At 39.1% G+C, this 19,129-nt stretch overlaps 1 protein-coding gene across 1 annotated transcript; it reads left to right on the top strand.

Annotated features, from left to right (window-relative positions):
- The first annotated feature begins 4,501 nt into the window (after positions 1-4,501).
- LOC134643578 (uncharacterized) lies at positions 4,502-9,087 on the top strand. Its single transcript, XM_063496025.2, has 13 exons — positions 4,502-4,509; positions 4,734-4,785; positions 5,115-5,177; positions 5,376-5,411; positions 5,506-5,615; positions 5,725-6,025; positions 6,109-6,144; positions 6,254-6,301; positions 6,434-6,477; positions 7,051-7,243; positions 7,355-7,487; positions 8,367-8,474; positions 8,979-9,087. The coding sequence occupies exons 2-10, from the start codon at positions 4,737-4,739 to the stop codon at positions 7,087-7,089; spliced, it is 726 nt and encodes a 241-aa protein (XP_063352095.1). The 5' UTR covers positions 4,502-4,509; positions 4,734-4,736; the 3' UTR covers positions 7,090-7,243; positions 7,355-7,487; positions 8,367-8,474; positions 8,979-9,087.
- Positions 9,088-19,129: the final 10,042 nt, after the last annotated feature.

Below are 19,129 nucleotides of genomic sequence, written 5' to 3'. Positions count from 1 at the left end.
ACAAAAGGCTGATTCTTTCAATGCACGCATCCTACGGTGAGATTTATATCATGTATTCACAGCCACCAGAGGCGCTGTACAGCACCGAGTGCCTGAAACACAGACAGTTTGTTGATATTTTTTTAATGTAAACCTTCTTTTTTTTTCATGTAAACCTGTTCTTGACATATCTACTGAGATTCGTTTGTCTTGAAAGGCTGATTCAACCCCGTTGTTGACTTTTATTTTGCCTTCCAGATTGCCTCAGTTGTATCGTGAATGTAATTTCAAATAAAATAAAATAAAACTCAGAAGCATCTGTGTGTTGTATTCTTCTTCTTCTTCTCATTATTATTATTATTATTATTATTATTATTATTATCATTATTATTATTATTATTGTGATTATGCTTCATTTTCATGTACTGGGGTATCAATGACCCCCATGGTGCCACAGCAGCTTCTGTGCGTGGTCCCTAAGTGCTACGTTTTCTTTCCCGATCCCCTGACGAACCCATTAGAATCGCTCTGGGGCACTCTTCGACCCCAAATGATCATTCTGGTTTTTTTTAACATTTTCATTCGCCGGTCTCTACTGAGGTTGGGGTACTCTGGGACCCCCGGGGTCTGGGGCTGCCCCGAAGGGAAGCATGAGGGTTAACATTTTCATTCACCGGTCTCTACTGAGGGTGGGGTACTCTGAGACCCCCGGGGTCTGGGGCTGCCCCGAAGGGGAGCATGAGGGTTAAACATAAACAACATCCAAATAAACTAAAACTTAAAACGCTGGGTCAAAAGACCCAGGAGCGTGACAAAAACTACAGTTTGTCTAACAGAGGAAAGCTCAAAGACTACAGCTTAGTCATTCAAGGCATCTGAAACGTTCACCTACCATTTAGTATTTGGATTATGGGATATGATATCCCTCTCCAGAGCTTCCACGAGGTATTTATCATATCCTGCCCCATCAAACCTAGGCTAGGTAGTGAGTAAACAGACCGCATGTGATACTGTTTGATCAGCAATACTTTGTGACTTTTTGTTATGTGGTATTATAATAGAGAAGGCTGTGACTATGTGTGCTGCAACTTGGAACCGTCAACATATCGCTCACCTTATCGTCCTTTGCTTTGCCAGAAGCCATCGTTTCTTTGCCCTTGGAAGGTCTGCTTCTGTTGCCGTTGGCCCCACAGCACAGCACACAATCAAAAATCAAAAGGAAAAAACTGACTGAGACACTGTCCTGGGAATGAAAAATGAGACAAGCCCCTAAATGCCAAAAACAGTCCCATTAAACAGCCAACGTTACAGTTTTTTGTTGGGCTTTTTTTGGCACAGACATGTTTATAGACTGTACAAAAACAGATTTGGTCTCTTGTCAGGTCTCAGACTCACACGAAAAATTGTCAGGTCTCAGAATCACACGAAAAAATGTCAGGTCTCAGACTCAGATGGAAAAATGTCAGGTATCAGACTCACACGAAAAAATGTCAGGTCTCAGACTCACATGGAAAAATGTCAGGTCTCAGACTCACACGAAAAAATGTCAGGTCTCAGACTCACACGAAAAAATGTCAGGTCTCAGAATCACACGAAAAATTGTCAGGTCTCAGAATCACACGAAAAAATGTCAGGTCTCAGACTCACACGAAAAATTGTCAGGTCTCAGAATCACACGAAAAAATGTCAGGTCTCAGACTCACACGAAAAATTGTCAGGTCTCAGAATCACACGAAAAAATGTCAGGTCTCAGACTCACACGAAAAATTGTCAGGTCTCAGAATCACACGAAAAAATGTCAGGTATCAGACTCACACGAAAAATTGTCAGGTTTTTAAGCTGCATATGTGATATTTTTTTCCTCATATGAAGTTTTTTTTTTTTAAAGCTTACAACACATCCTAATAAATCTTCAACTTCACAGCAGGTTTTTTTGGTCATTTCCTACCCCCCCCCCCCGCGTGTATTACCCTTTAGGGCTAAGCTCCGGGTGTATACAATGTCTGGCTCTGCCTCTGGCCAGATATAGCAGGACGTAGAATGGAATAATGTCACACAGACTTATTACCCGAACCACTGTTCATGCGGACTAAAGTGCTCATTTTGAGCCTGGAAAACACTACAGTGACCTTTTTGAAGTGGCATATTACAAGTCATAAGGTCTCTATTACGTACTAGAATCACACTTGTTAAACAGATATTTTATATGCATTTGCATTTTTTACTATCCAGATTATCTGGACATAAATATCTAAACTTTAATAGCCGGCCTTAAATTACCATCTTAAATTACCATCAATTACCAAAAACAAACACCGCTCATGCTTCACAGATGACAGCTTACAGTTTTGTGTAAAGATGAAGTTACTTCGTACAGCGCCGATTTGCAGACGCTGTGCACACAGGTTCATGAGCAGAAGTCCCATTGTACCATGGCAGACCCGACAATGTTTGCATGAACACGCTTTGAAGCATTACATTATGGACCACTTTTAGGACATCGTCAGGTCTCAGGAAAAAAGTTGTCAGGTATCAGTCTCACACGAAAAATTGTCAGGTCTCAGGAAAAAAGGTGTCAGGTCTCAGGAAAAAAGTTGTCAAGTATCAGTCTCACACGAAAAATTGTCAGGTCTCAGACTCACATGAAAAAATGTCAGGTCTCAGACTCACACGAAAAATTGTCAGGTCTCAGAATCACACGAAAAAATGTCAGGTCTCAGACTCACACGAAAAATTGTCAGGTCTCAGAATCACACGAAAAAATGTCAGGTCTCAGACTCACACGAAAAATTGTCAGGTCTCAGAATCACACGAAAAAATGTCAGGTCTCAGACTCACACGAAAAATTGTCAGGTCTCAGAATCACACGAAAAATTGTCAGGTCTCAGACTCAGATGGAAAAATGTCAGGTATCAGACTCACACGAAAAAATGTCAGGTCTCAGACTCACACGGAAAAATGTCAGGTCTCAGAATCACACGAAAAAATGTCAGGTCTCAGACTCAGATGGAAAAATGTCAGGTATCAGACTCACACGAAAAAATGTCAGGTCTCAGACTCACACGGAAAAATGTCAGGTCTCAGACTCACACGAAAAAATGTCAGGTCTCAGACTCACATGAAAAATGGTCAGGTCTCAGAATCACACGAAAAAATGTCAGGTCTCAGAATCACACGAAAAATTGTCAGGTCTCAGACTCAGATGGAAAAATGTCAGGTATGAGTCTCACACGAAAAATTGTCAGGTCTCAGAATCACACGAAAAAATGTCAGGTCTCAGACTCACACGAAAAATTGTCAGGTCTCAGAATCACACGAAAAAATGTCAGGTATCAGACTCACACGAAAAAATGTCAGGTCTCAGACTCACACGGAAAAATGTCAGGTCTCAGACTCACACGAAAAAATGTCAGGTATCAGACTCACACGAAAAATTGCCAGGTCTCAGAATCACACGAAAAAATGTCAGGTCTCAGAATCACACGAAAAATTGTCAGGTCTCAGAATCACACGAAAAATTGTCAGGTCTCAGAATCACACGAAAAAATGTCAGGTCTCAGAATCACACGAAAAATTGTCAGGTCTCAGACTCACACGAAAAATTGTCAGGTCTCAGAATCACACGAAAAAATGTCAGGTCTCAGACTCACACGAAAAATTGTCAGGTCTCAGAATCACACGAAAAAATGTCAGGTCTCAGACTCACACGAAAAATTGTCAGGTCTCAGAATCACACGAAAAAATGTCAGGTCTCAGACTCACACGAAAAATTGTCAGGTCTCAGACTCACATGAAAAATTGTCAGGTCTCAGGAAAAAAGGTGTCAGGTCTCAGGAAAAAAGTTGTCAGGTATCAGTCTCACACGAAAAATTGTCAGGTCTCAGAATCACATGAAAAAATGTCAGGTCTCAGACTCACACGAAAAATTGTCAGGTCTCAGAATCACACGAAAAACTGTCAGGTCTCAGACTCACACGAAAAAATGTCAGGTCTCAGACTCAGATGGAAAAATGTCAGGTATCAGACTCACATGAAAAAATGTCAGGTCTCAGACTCACACGGAAAAATGTCAGGTCTCAGACTCACACGAAAAAATGTCAGGTCTCAGACTCACACGAAAAATTGTCAGGTCTCAGAATCACACGAAAAAATGTCAGGTCTCAGACTCACACGAAAAATTGTCAGGTCTCAGAATCACACGAAAAAATGTCAGGTCTCAGACTCACACGAAAAAATGTCAGGTCTCAGGCTCACACGAAAAATTGTCAGGTCTCAGAATCACACGAAAAAATGTCAGGTATCAGAATCACACGAAAAATTGTCAGGTCTCAGACTCACATGAAAAAATGTCAGGTCTCAGACTCAGACGGAAAAATGTCAGGTCTCAGAAAATCTTCCTGCAGGTGGCGCTGTTGTCATGTCCCATCCGAATTGATTTCCAAATACGTCATCAACGTGTGACAGTGGGAGAGCGCAAGGTCATTGACCTCACCGGAGTTTTACCGCGGTCCAGGCTCCTAACGACACAAGGTAAGTTTAACTTTTTCTCCCTTTTGTTCATATTTTTGCCACAGTTGTGTGATATTAAGTTGCGGTTATGTTGTGAAAGTTACATATCAAAGAAGGAAATCTAGTTTTGTACGAAACCAAATCAGCACTATTCTTGTCTGGCCAATTCGTTCTAGCTAGCGACAGTGGTGGTGAAACGTGATTTAAATTTAAACTGTTTAGTAATTGTTTTGTATACGTTTCAGCAAATGGACAAGCTGAAAGCCTACGAGCAGCTGAAAAAAGACCTTGAAAATGGTAATCAAACGCTTTATTAAATGTTTTTGTAATGCTTGCAGTTTCCTTTTTTAACTGCCAAGAACCCTGACAATATCGTGCTTTAATGGTTTAACATTGTTTGGTATTCCTATTTACTTCTCTTAATTAATATGCATGTTAAAAGACGTATATAGTTATTACTTTGTGATATTGTCGGAGTGCCCTATTTAAAAAAAAAAAAACTGACAAAAGATAGATTTCTCACAAAATTAAAAGACTTTATTGCAATTTAAAAGTTAGATACTCATGTAGGATTTGGCTCCTACAGTCTAGCTATAACTCCTTACTTTCTAAAATTTTATTTGAAGGTGAGATTACCCAAAAAGGCTTTGATAACAACGTAAAAAGGCTTCTGACAGCAGAAAAATCAGGTAGGTTTTGATACTTTTGAACAACATGTAAAATAATCTCCTTTATATAACATGATATGCTTAGCAGGTTATGATTGACTAACCACTTTATTTATAGATGCAATACATTTTGAAAGCAGATTAGTGTGCAGTAGTCTGTGATTGTAGTAGAATTCTATAAACCACATGTTTCACATCACTGCCCTATTTATATTGCAGATGACACTCCTTCAACAAGTGGCAATGAATTTCTCAGTAAGAAAACCCCAATTATTTTGCTTTAAGATCAGTTGTAATATAGAACTTTCTGCGGATCAGTTTGATTAACTTTCAACTTCATCCATTACAGGTGCAGCAGAGGCCTTTGGTAAAGCCAAGAAACTACTACAGCCTCAAGTAAAGAAAAGGCAATTTCCATTGAATGATAAACGTTTGGACCATGGCAAATCATTATTGAAGGTTAGTTAAAAAGTGAAGCTATGTGTATGACTATCAGCAATATATTAAAAATTAACTTTCTAAAAAGGCATATTTTTTCATAAACTTTGCTTTTTCTCCTTGATGCTAGGTCAGAATGGCTCCCATGGAGTGGAAACCAAGAACTCTTAGAAAGTGTGGACGGTACCAGAAGTTAATAATGGACGAAGCTCCACCTCGAATCATCCTGCAAGGCCATGAAACCTATGATGATTTAATTACCATAGCCAAAGAACGCTTCTGGCCAGAGCGTACTGAGGGGAGTGAGTTCACTCTTTGCCATTCTGACGGGACCAGGTGGAGTAAGGAGGATTTCCACAAAGAATACAGAACTGTTTCTGATATTACACATCTGTGGAAAAGAACACTATACATCGGGCGAAGACAACTGGGTAATAAAGTGATCAATATTGCTATTAACTACTGTCTAGCACTCGATTTTGTATGGTATGAAATAATTTTACTTTTTGTACAGAGGTCGTGTGTTTGGATGATCAAAGTTCCATCTCAGGTGTGTGCCTGCCCAAACCAAATTGAATATTTTTGATGTTATGATTGAACATGGTTCACGGACTATGGTGGGCATTCAGACATATTGCAATTAATGTGTTATTTTACAGATGAAGACCCTGTAACTAAAGTGGGTGGTGATGAAAGTTGCAGTTTAGGTGAATGCCTGGACATCTAACTAAATCATTAAAATTGACTTCTTATTTTGTTTGCATTACATTTCCAATCTTTACACACTTGTTTACTATGCTTGGTCATTGCACAGTTGTAATATGCATCTTATTCTGCAGATGAACTTCCTGAAACCCTCATAGGACAAAATGTTGCAGAACAGGTAAAACCATGGCTTCTTTTTGAACAGACCAATTAATTTCTTATCATTGTCATAAATGTGGATATTTTCACAGTGCACCCTGCAAAAAGTATATCTTGGCTGAATGTGTTCATAGGATTTCCATCCAGAAACATCCAGCTCAGGTGAATTTGAAACAGGGAGAGTCAGAAAGAAAAGCCAGTCCAAGCAAAGGAAGGAGGAAAATGTAGGGTCATCTCTAGGTCCAGGTGGAGCAGTGAGCCAAGACATGTTACCACATGCAGTTATTGAGGCAAAAGAAGCTATGGAGGGAGCTGAAGAGCTATCTGAAGGTGCTGGAAATAGTGGGCTTTTGATAGATTTTGCAGAGTCTTTCAACACAACTCCAAAATCGCCATCATGTAAGCATTATTTCCCATTTAGGGCTAACATCATATCATCAGACAAAATTGTAAATAAAGGTTTTCATTCTTCACTATTTGGTACTCAAGTTCCTGGAGTAAACCTAGATATTACTGATCCAGCAGTTAATAGAAGAATGTTTAGCAGTAGCTGTATGTTAATGTATGTTACTTTGTGTTTTTTATCCCCAAGTGTATCTTCCACGTGTTCCATATGTGGAAGAGGCTTTAATTACATACAGCGAGGACAATCTACTGGGAGAAGGGACATTTGGCAAGGTATATAGAGGTTCTTTTCATGGTACTCCAGCAGCTGTTAAAAGGATCATGTGTGGCCAACAAGGGATGGAGGACAGCGACATTCATCATGAGATAAATGTTTCACTGTAAGAACTTTGACACACTTTTTTTTTGTTTCATTTTCAAAATCGATTGTTCCTCAAGCTGTAATGCCTCTATTTTGTTTTTTTTATTCGGACATGTTTCTGTTTTATTAGGAGACTGTCTCACCCCAACATCGTCAGACTCATGGCAGTTGCCCGCACTGAGTCCTGCTTTTTGTTGGCAGCTGAATACATTCATGGCGCAACCCTGCAGCAAGTGCTTCACACAGACAGCTGCTTGGTGAAGGTACCAATACTCATAATTTTATATTTAATACATTTTGTGAATAATCCTAATACCATCATATTAAAAAAGAACTTCTTATTGCTGGCATTTGTTTAAATATGTACTTGAAACCATCTTTGCGTACAACATATAAAAAGACTGATTAATTTTTTTTTCTCTCATGTTTTCAACCATTTAGAATTACAAAAATGATCTTTAATTGCCAAATGCCAGAAAAGTATGAACTTAGTAAAATAATAATCTTAACTTTTTAATAATAAGCTTCTTTACTATTTTGGTAGAATTGCTTTTTTTTACTTGGATGAGTTCAGACATTTTAGGTTTTCTTCTACAATATTCTTACAATATTTTTCAGGGATTTTGGTCCAGTCCTCCAGACAGGACTGGTATAACTGAGTCAGATTTGTTGGCCACCTTGCTCACACACACCATTCACCTCTGCTTACAGTTTTACAAGAGGACTGCAATCAGGGATTTTTGATGGTCACTTCCAAACATTGACTTTGTTGGTCTTAGGTCCCATTGTAATTTATTAGGGCCCGAGCACTGAGAGTGCGAAGGCCCTATTGTATCTGCTCCGTTTCTTCTTCTTATTATTATTATTATTATTATTGAATGAGATGAAATGTTGGCTGGTGGTTAAATGCATGAATTCCATCAATGTGACATCAGATCGGACGTGCTGGTTTTAGGTGTCGGGCGTGGCTCGACACGATGGGGTGCGAGGGCCCTCATAACGCTGCTTGCAGCTTTAATTGAAATTGCAATTGCATTTGAATACTAATCCTATTTGAAGTAATACATTTCCAGTGGTAGACATGTTAGATTGTCACACCTGGCTATGCATTGTTTTATTAACATTATATATTGTCTTGATAGCTTGAAGGGGATGATGCCGGTTTCATATCACTGGACTTATCCATGGCAGTAGAGTACATCCATGCACAGAGAATCATTCACCAGGATATAAAGCCAGCAAATGTCATGGTAAGCCATACTGAATTTTTCTTTATTTAACTTTATTCTCTTCAGTCTATTAAACACTACATTTCAACAATGAGGAACTGTTCTGGCATATTCATATAAAGGACTTTTTTCAAAGTAAGAAGCCTTACATTGTTTCTTTAATATGTTGGTTGTTGCACACCTACAAAATTCCCAAACATGTTGTAATAAGTTTAGGCTTTACAAACTGAATTTTTCTATTATTCTATTAGTCTGTACCACTTTCTTAAGTGGAATGGGGATAAAAAAAAAAAGAAGCACAGGACTATAAAACCGTGTTTGATCATTATCCAATCTGTTAATTTTAATGTTAGGTATAATAAACAATCTCAGAATAAATCTGCAGTGATTGGGTGATCTGGGTGCTAAAAGCTTTGAGGGGTTTTTTTTTTTTCAATTATGAGCTGTGGTCTTTGGAATGACAGTTTTGATAACATTTGTGAGATTTTAGACAACCTGGTAAGTTCTCATATGTATACCTTATAGGTTCACCACCCTTCTAAGAAGGCAGTCCTGACAGACTGGGGCATGGCAAACATAAGAGACACTGTGATGCTTCGTCAAGGGAGTAAGTTCACTGCCCAGGCTATTGGTCCAGCTGGTGGCACATATCTTTACATGGCTCCTGAATGCATACTGATGTTTGAAGAGGCCTCGTTCCAGACAGACATGTGGTCCCTCGGAGCCACGTATCTGGAGATCCTGACGGGGTCCGCTCCGTGGATTGTTAAAAAAACAAAGAACTGGCTGCACTAATGGCCACCAAAACCCCACCACATCTCAGTGACAAACACAGTTTTCTTGGTGGTTTGGTGAGCTATGACCCAGACTCAAGGCCTTCCGCATCTGATGTTGTTAAGTTTCTCAAGTCAGGCCTTGATCTTACAAGCCGATATGGCTACAAGTGGTAATGTTGCTACAGTCTGCAGTTCAAAAGTCTTTCAATATTAATTATGTTATACATTAGGGTTAACAAAAGTTGTGGTAAATGAAACACTGAATCATTATGAAAGATGGCACCTTGTCAATTGTTTTTCAACATTTTATTGTACATTTTGTTGGTCAGACAGTTTTCAAATTACCTGTTGATTGTAAACAAGGATAAATAAATGTTAACAAACAATGTTGTATGATTTTATTGGTCATTGGACATGTTTACTGGTGCACCTTCCATCCTCTGTCTCTTCAGAAAGATGTATATGTCATTTGCCTCTGCAAACGTAGAAGGTGTAGGAACTGCATTTCTGTTCATGGCAGTTGTGAGCTCTTGGACTAGCATGAGGTATGCAGCAAGGCAACCATCAGGTGTGCAGGGAAATTGGCTGTTTTCTAAAATGTTCTGGCACATGTCTCTGAATTCCTGGTTTGCTACCAGTGAAGGCTCTTCCACCTCACAGATTAATTGCTTGGCGTAGTCTAAAAGGTCTGGGTCAACTATGTGCAGCACATTGCCATATCCTGCGAATGAAAGACAATATTGAAAAGATGTTCACTTTGAATGTTAAAAATAAATGAATAATCATAAAGCTGTTCTACAACCTGTATAATAAGCAGTCAGTGTTTACAGATGTTATTGCAGAAACTTAAAGATGGAAATATCACTCAAACATTTTGATTAATTTTTAGTTAAAGGGGCCAATATGAAGCCATTTTTGTATTGACAGTAGAAATTCAGAAATCTCTTATTGTGCTAGAAGTAGGCTTCTTAGGAAGACACAAAAAAGAAAGCACATTATAACAGTTTTACACTCATTACACTGGATTCCAGTATATTTTAGAAAAATCATTTTAAAATTTTAGTAATGACTTTCAAAGCTCCGAATCGTGAAGCTCCTGCCTACATTTCTGATCTTATAGAACCCCACACTCCCTCTCCCAGCCTGTGATCATCTAATCAATGGCTGTTAGTAGTCCCACCGGAAGACCAGAGGCAATAGATCTTGCAGAACGGTGGCTCCCAGGTCATGGAATGCTCTGCCTCCATCATTACGTTTCCTTGATTGTATTTATTCTGTATGTTCGATTGTGCTGTTTTATGTCTGTTTTACATAATTGTGAAGCCACTTTGTGGTTTTTATCCTGTGAAGAGTGCTATATCAAAGTAAAAGTAAACTAATGAAAGTTAAAAGAAAAAAAAGACAAAAAACCCCACAGACTTTCAAATGACATACCAGGAGGTGGTGAGGTAAACAGAAGGTCGGGTTTCCCAAATGGACCTGGTGCATTGCGTTGCTTGCGGATGTCATGGGTGTTCCAAACTGTTTGCTCCGTTTTTAAGTCTCTTTGAAGCAGTGGCAAGTGTGAGTACTGCAAGCAGTTGCTATGAAAAAGGAGAATTAAAAACTTAATATGTTCATCTGCTTCTTTGAGGAAGAATATGTAAAAGCTAAATTTTAATCAGTACTCAAAAAACAAAGGCATTCCTAGACCACATACTTTCATACTGCTGCTTGATCATTTTTCATGTCTAAAAATATTGACTTACATGTGCACAGAATTGTCCAGTTCAAGGATCCCAGACTCCATCATGGCCTAAGTATGTGGTTTTGAAAAAGACATAAGTTGTGAAGGTGAGCATTTCATCAGTGAAAAGGTACAGATGTACAAAAAAAAAAAAAAAATTCCGGCATAGTGTTTTCAGATAAACGAATCCATCGTATGTTTAGCGAAATTTTGATGGCTAGTCTTTGTTAATAGGTTTTACAGGTGAAAGATTTGCTTTACCTCAAATGTTGTCAGCCATTTCTTAATCCATGTCCACTTTAAAATACTGTTACAACATTCAGCTCTCTAAACAACATAAACATGACATTATCAGTTTTGTTGTCAGGTTGTTACTTTAGAAATAGTCATTTACCAGCTTAAAGACATACCTGGTTGTGCACTTATGTCCCCATTCTGAAGCACCTCCATGCCTGATTCCCAAGATCTCGCATGTGAAATGCCATCTGCATTTGACCCACAACAAGGTTCTCCTTTCCTCTGTCCCCCCGAATCATTTGAGGACAGCCTAAAGACACAAACTGAAGATAATTAGTGAATGATGAAAAAATAAATTTATTACCAAAATGTAATCTTTTTTAACCCCCCTTTTTTAAGTATATTGCATACCACCCTGTTCTTGAACAGCCTCAAAGAAGTATCTGGCCACAAAGTTTTGTTTGCGGTTGGATGTGCCCACCTTTAGCCATAGAACCTTCCTGGAAAATCTGAAAAGAGAGAAATTGAAAAGTGGCCACTCGTACATATGATTTAATCATGTTTTTGGCACTATGTTTGGTTTTTGTTACATTCCCCAAGAGTATTCTGGTTTTCCATTGTATTCTGTCTAGGCGTTGTGTCTGGTTCCTCCGGCCATTTTGACTGCCATAGTTGTGTAGGCTTACATGCCTTTGGAATTGAATGTGACCCTTGACTGTGTTCAGACTGATGCGAGGAGAGAGCTGCCTTTTGTTTTGTAATCCCTTGTATTCTCCTGTTTATGTGTTGGTTAGGTAGATTATCGTAAATTGTACATTTTATTTTCTTTGGAGTTAAATTCTGTTTACTTTATATCAGGGATGTTTTATTTATTGTGTTGTTCTTGGCCCTCCCTGAAATTAACTGCCAGTCTGAAATGGACTAGCAGGAAATAAACCTTTTAAAAAATGCCATCTTGAATCCTCCTTCACTATTCATACTTTATCTTGGTCCCTTAGACCAGGCTTGGCCCATTCCAGACCTCGAGGGCCAATGTCCTGCATGTTTTAGATATCGCCCTGGGTAAACACACTTGAATAAAATGATTAGTTCATTACCAGGCCTCTGGAGAATTACAAAACATGTTGTGAGGGTAATTTAGCCATTTGAATCAGCTGTGGATCAAGGACACATCTAAAACCTGCAGGACACCGGCACCTCGAGGCCTGGAGTTGCCCATCCCTGCCCTAGACTACTCAGGAGAGATAACACCTCAGTTTACCTCACATCCTTATCTTGAAGCAACTTTGTACTATCACTGAATATAATAAATTAAGTAGCGAATGCCATATTCAGACCTACCCATCAATCCCCAAATGTATCCACATTCCAAAGAACTTCAGTTTATCATTGCCTATATGAAACAACAAATAAAAATTACAATTTGTTTCGACAGAAGTACCATCAAAACATGACAGGAAGGTTAATTGAAAAGATAAAATAAATACCATCAATGTGCCAGGTGTCATTTGGACCACGGCTGATGTAATTCCGACGGGGAATTTTCTTCTTTCCAGGAGATCTCCTCTGAAGACCACTTGCATCCATATCCCTCATTATATTAGCAACATCGTCTCTACAGTAACAATAGATTTTACTCTGAGCTCAACAGTAAAACAAGAGAATACTTGATTGTATTGAGTACACACTATGGAAACCAACCTGTAACAAGGCCGCACTCCTCTGACATCCCTTACCCGCTTTACCATTGCCCTGATTCCTTGTTCAGGAGACCACTGTTTCATCTCACTCTAAAAAACAAACAAACAATTAATTGAATGGGCTTTTTTAAATAACTACAGAAAATAACATTTATTGTTTCTACAATAGCTCCTAACACAGACTTCAGGAAAATATGTATTTTTTGCACTGATGTTTTAACGCTTACCTACACTGCTTTGTGGATTTCAGTAAAAGGTCGTTGGGGGCATCTTCGCTTCAACCCTAGAAGTTTTAAAACTCGTCTCAGATGCCTCTCACTGTTAAAAGACAACAGACTTACATTATATTAAAGGAAAACTGCATGTTTTGTAATTTTAGAGAGTTGTCATGGAAACTGTTGAAATGCAGACTTACCTTATTTTATGCCCATATGAATTGAGTACACAGCTGATTTCCTTTTGTTTTAAGCCTTTGTTGAACAATGTTATTATCATCGTATCTTGAAAGGTTAAGTGTAACAACAACAGTCTAATTGATCACCCACCTCTTACACTGAACATAAGTAATTAACCAGTAAATTACTAAATCTTTTTAGGTGGCAGTTATACTAAAAGCAGCGTCTATTCAGTGCCCACAAATAAAATATGTGTAGCAAAAAATACACTTCTTTGATATGAAAGAGGTGAACAGTAGTTTATAAATAAGTTGTACTTTCGTCATTTATTTTTAATGCTCTTTAAAAAAAAAAAAAAAAAGTATTTTTGGTACAGTCATAAGAACCAGCCAGAGTCGGATACTCCTTTCATCATCGTCAGATGACATATTGCAGAAAAGTCTAAAAACAACAACAGAAAAATACATATCAGGATCACAAAATATCTCAACAGTAGAAATATAGAAAAGAGAAAACAGCGAGAGAAAGGATGCAGGCTGCTCGTAAGCTTTCAGCTTGCCCATTTGCTGAAACGTATAAAAAGCAATTACTAAACAGTTTAAATTTAAATCACGTTTCACCACCGCTGTCGCTAGCTAGAACGAATTGGCCAGACAAGAATAGTGCTGATTTGGTTTCGTACAAAACTAGATTTCCTTCTTTGATATGTAACTTTCACAACATAACCGCAACTTAATATCACACAACTGTGGCAAAAATATGAACAAAAGGGAGAAAAAGTTAAACTTACCTTGTGTCGTTAGGAGCCTGGACCACGGTAAAACTCCGGTGAGGTCAATGACCTTGCGCTCTCCCACTGTCACACGTTGATGACGTATTTGGAAATCAATTCGGATGGGACATGACAACAGCGCCACCTGCAGGAAGGTTTTCTGAGACCTGACAATTTTTCATGTGATTCTGAGACCTGACAATTTTTCGTGTGATTCGGAGACCTGACATTTTTTCGTGTGAGTCTGAGACCTGACAATTTTTCGTGTGAGACTGAGACCTGACAACTTTTCGTGTGAGACTGATACCTGACAACTTTTCGTGTGAGACTGATACCTGACAACTTTTCGTGTGAGACTGATACCTGACAACTTTTTTCCTGAGACCTGACACCTTTTTTCCTGAGACCTGACATTTTTTCGTGTGATTCTGAGACCTGACAATTTTTCGTGTGATTCTGAGACCTGACAATTTTTCGTGTGATTCTGAGACCTGACATTTTTTCGTGTGATTCTGAGACCTGACAATTTTTCGTGTGAGTCTGAGACCTGACATTTTTTCATGTGAGTCTGAGACCTGACAATTTTTCGTGTGAGACTGATACCTGACAACTTTTTTCCTGAGACCTGACACCTTTTTTGCTGAGACCTGACAATTTTTCGTGTGAGACTGATACCTGACAATTTTTTTCCTGAGACCTGACGATGTCCTAAAATGTACACCGTACCTCTGCCATTAAATAACGAGTCTGTGGGCTTTGGTAGCCAGTGCAATCCTTTCATTGGCTAGAGAAATCTTCCTGGGGGTGTAACGCCCTCCCCCAGGTGGCGTTGTCACTATTTTGTAACCGTCCCCGGTTATTTCTCATTCGCGACACCACATTATTATTCTCCAATCAGAGTGGAGAATAAAGCAGGACAGTTGAATCACCAATGAAATTATCTTCTTTTACATCAAGTGCTTTCATCTCCCATTTTGCAAAACATAACTTCCCACCACCAAACTGATATAGCTTATCTAAAGATAAACCATTTTGAACAATCAAAGTTAATAGCTGTCAGATGATGCCTTAAAGTTTTACAAAGAAAAATAAGTAAGAATGTTGAGTCTCAGTGTGGAAAGGTTCTCCTTGCAGCAACAGATGAATCGCCAGTCCCTTGACCTGTTGTAGAAAGGATCTTCCACTTCTTCTCTGAAGTCTTTGTTATCATGTGACCCAAGAGGAGGGCAGACCAGAAAGAAAGCAGCAAAAAAAACCCACCAACTATTAAGTTATATCTGGAAAATCCAGAGCTGCGAGGCAACTATCAAGTCCATGGCCTAACTAAACACTAAATAACTATCTAATAAGAGCCCGATCCTAAAATGTCCTCACAATTCCTCACAAACACTATCAAGTGCCATTACCCCAATTAAAATTTGTTAGCATCCATTTCTTAGCTGCGCCACCCTTTGTTACAGGTACAAGTCATTCTTTAAGTTAGGGGAGACTGTGGGTAGGAAGCGACACACTTTCAAAATAAATGCATGCAACCAGAAACGGGGAACAAAACTACACAATAAAACAACATGGTTTTGTTTGTGACATAATAAAATATTAAAATGACTTTCACCCTAGACAATCACATAACCAAATACAACAATGACTGTGTAAATCTGAGTCCTTGTTCATCAGCTCATCAATGTAATCTGAGACCTTTAAGTCTTTTGTTTGATGTTCCATTTAAGGAGATTAAATTTGACAAGCTAACTTTAGTTGTATACTTGGCCATCTGTCTTCTCTCCATTTCAATTCATCTTGTCATTTTCCAACATACAGTTCACCGGCAACAATAATGCTATCACACAGATACTGAGGGTTCACAGTACTGCAGTTGATGTGTCTGCAGTGGGAAATTTCCAAGTTCTGTGGTGTTATCATCCAAACAGACCAAATTTCTGTATTTGTTTTTTTAACTTGTGACCAAGTTCTTATGAAACTACTGACACTGCCATCTTCTTTAGCTATACCTTGTGTTTAGTGCTTTCTCTCTTAAATCTGTTGGTGGTCTTTGAATTTTAATACTTTTGCCTGATTCTACAAATATCCCAGCTGTAAAATTCAATTGGCAGCAAATTAATTAGTGGCAAAAGAAATCTGTAAAGTTATACACTCTACACTTATACACTCCAGATCATTGAATTCAGGTGTTCCAAACACTTCCATGGCCACATGTTTTATGTGTATAAAATCAAGCAACTAGGCATGTAGACTGCTTCTACAAACATACACACAGTGCACAGAGATCGTCAACTTTCAGCAAACTTTATGTGGCCTTCAGATTAGCTCAAGAACACTGTGTGGAGTACTTCAAGCAGCTGCATCCAAGCCATGCATCATCAAGTGTAATACAAAGTGTCGGATGCAGTGGTTATGTGATGGTGATGCACGCCACTACTGGACTCTGGAGCAGTGGAGAAATGTTCTCTGGAGTGATGAATCCCACTTCTCCATCTGGCAATACGATGGGTGAGACTGGGCTTGGCAGTTGCCATGAGAATGGTACTTGTCTGGAGTTGTCCTTGGCCCCTTTAATGCTTCAGCATACCAAGACATTTTGTGCAATTTCATGATCCTAACTTCTTGGAAATAGATGGCTCCTTCTTGTTCCAACATGACTGCACATCAGTGTGCACAGCAAGGTCCATAAAGATGTGGATGAGTTAGTTTGGTATGGAAAAACCTGACTGTCCTGACCTCAACCTTACAGAGCATCTTTGGGATGAATTAGAGCAGAGACTGTGAGCCAGGTCTCACAAATGCGCTTCTGGAAGAATGATCAAAATTAGCAAACCAGGGTTCCTCCCTGTCCAGGACGTGTTCATCCTCATCATTGGAAGAGTGTCCACTGGTCTCTAGGTTTAAATAGACTGCACTGGTCTGACGAGTTAGCTCTTCTGTGTTGTCCCATCTGCTTTGCCAGAGGTTATTTGGTTTCCCTGATGTACAAATCATCTTACAGAAAGATAGACAAATTATATACAATAATAAAAAAGAATGAAAATATATGAAGTTAAAGCCATGCTAAGGTAAATTTTAACAGCAAATAGGTTTTCTGCTATGTTTCTGCTGAAAAGTGACATTAAAACAGTTCGCAGCAACAGATTGTGGTGGCAGGGTGTGGTTTGTGACTCAGCTGCAGGGAAGGGTGGTACAGGGGTTTCAGGGGCAGTGCCAGGGGAGGCTGGCTGGGACAGCTGCCAGCCATCACCTAATTATACCTCTCCTATTTTACGCAGTGGGACACTGGGACTTATGTGTGTGTGGAGATGAGCAGTACTGAGGCTGACAGCACCAAAGCTGCAGTGAAGTTACCGCAGCAATGGTCCTGAAAAGCAAATGCGAGAGCTGCAGAGGTAGAGTGTGTGCAAGAAGTGAACAGAAAAGAAAATGTCTTTCTGAACAATCATAAAAGTGTGTGAGACTCTGTGTGCTGGCCCTCTCAGTTGCCTTGAGTATTATCCTGATATGACGTGTTTGTAAGTATAATGTGAAGGGAATTATGTTCTTATTTGGAACAGGCTGAATATATGGTGTCATTATTGCTACTGGGTCCTGCAGACATGGGTATTAATAAAGTATGCTGATTCTGATTCTGATTCTCCATCTCCCAAGAGGAAGAGGCCTGCTGGTGAATACAAGGCCTGTATTCAAAGCACAAACTTGTTAGAATAGACGAATAGAATAGAATACCCTTTTATTGTTATTGGACTTGGAAAACAAAATTGTGGGTGCTCTGCACCAACTGTGTACGGATAAAATAAAAAATAGCAGAACAGCAACAATAAAAAACAGACAAAAGTATATACAAACAAGGTGAATATATACAAACAAGATGAATATATAGAAAACAGGAGGAAGGTACACACTAGAGGTTAACATTAGAGGTTTGCTGGGTTGGTTGGAGTGTAGTTATAGGTCAACAGGGCGTCCAGCAGGGGGCTGAGAATGCAACCCTGTGGGAATCCAGGGGGCTGCATTCTGCATCAGAATGAGAAAAGCAAAGAGGCTGAGAAACAGTTTCCACTTGTGAACAATAGGAGGTGCTAAAAACATCATGTACAAACAGGTTTTCAAACTGTTTGAATGAGGAGGTTGAAATTACACATTGATGAAACGAAACTCTGGCATCACAGAGACTTCGTGTTGATATGTGATTTTTTTCTGTGGTTCTCCAAATAGAAGAATCTGGTATCCAGCAATTACACCAGCAATGCAATGGAATACCTCATGGCTAGCAAGGTGTGCAAAGCCTGCCCACACTGCCTCCATTTCCTTTATTTTGGGGAAATGAGTTTCTCTGTGGAGGAGTTTTTCCAGCAACACTGTGGTAAATCAGCAGCACCACGCTTACATTGAGCTCACAAGCCTGAATGTGCACTTGAAGCCATTTATAATTCTTAACTTGTTTGATCTGCTGCTCACCACAAACACATAAGCAGAAATGTTGTTTTTTTTTAATGTATTTTAAAGTAATTAAGCAATAAACAACTGACCTGTTGAACCCCAATGCCCGGAGTACCAGGGGCAAGAGGAAGAACATCTGGTTTAACGGGATGTACTGCACATGTCACGTATATCTAAAACAGTTTGTCCTGCTCCCTGCAGTTTGAGATTAAGCTCGTTGAGATGTTCATTTATATCAGCAAGAAACAAAAGTTTTACAACCCACTTTTCAACTTTGAGTTCAGTTCATTGATATCAACGCTTTTGTCAAAAGCTACACTAAAAACTCGGTCTTCCTTCAGACCAGCTGTTTGTTGGGCTCTGACATTGTCACCCGTTTCCTGGATGCGTCATTCCACAGTTCTGGCTGATGCAGGGTCTTGTATCCTTGCTTTGATTGTATAATTGTTTACAAGTCCATTAAATAACAACTCTGAGCTTGGGAGAAAAGCCTCCTTAATAAATTCTCAGTCTGTAAATAGCTTTCCATGTTTATCAATACAGTGTGCAATACGAAAACTTGCTTCAGTTGCATGATGTTTAATTTAATTCGATTTTCAATTCAGTTTTATTTATACAGCACCA

This window comes from Pelmatolapia mariae, linkage group LG15, assembly GCF_036321145.2.
Source record: "Pelmatolapia mariae isolate MD_Pm_ZW linkage group LG15, Pm_UMD_F_2, whole genome shotgun sequence".
Classification (NCBI taxonomy): Eukaryota; Metazoa; Chordata; class Actinopteri; order Cichliformes; family Cichlidae; genus Pelmatolapia; species Pelmatolapia mariae.
This window is presented reverse-complemented; position numbering and strand designations above follow the sequence as displayed.

What these genes read in the sequence shown, in the direction of transcription:
- LOC134643578 (XM_063496025.2), top strand. Translation starts at nt 4,737, where the DNA reads ATGGACAAGCTGAAAGCCTACGAGCAGCTGAAAAAAGACCTTGAAAAT. An exon ending in TCTGACAGCAGAAAAATCAG is followed by an intron (nt 5,178 to 5,375) that starts GTAGGTTTTGAT and finishes TTTATATTGCAG; the next exon opens with ATGACACTCCTTCAACAAGT. An exon ending in GACAAAATGTTGCAGAACAG is followed by an intron (nt 6,478 to 7,050) that starts GTAAAACCATGG and finishes TTTATCCCCAAG; the next exon opens with TGTATCTTCCACGTGTTCCA.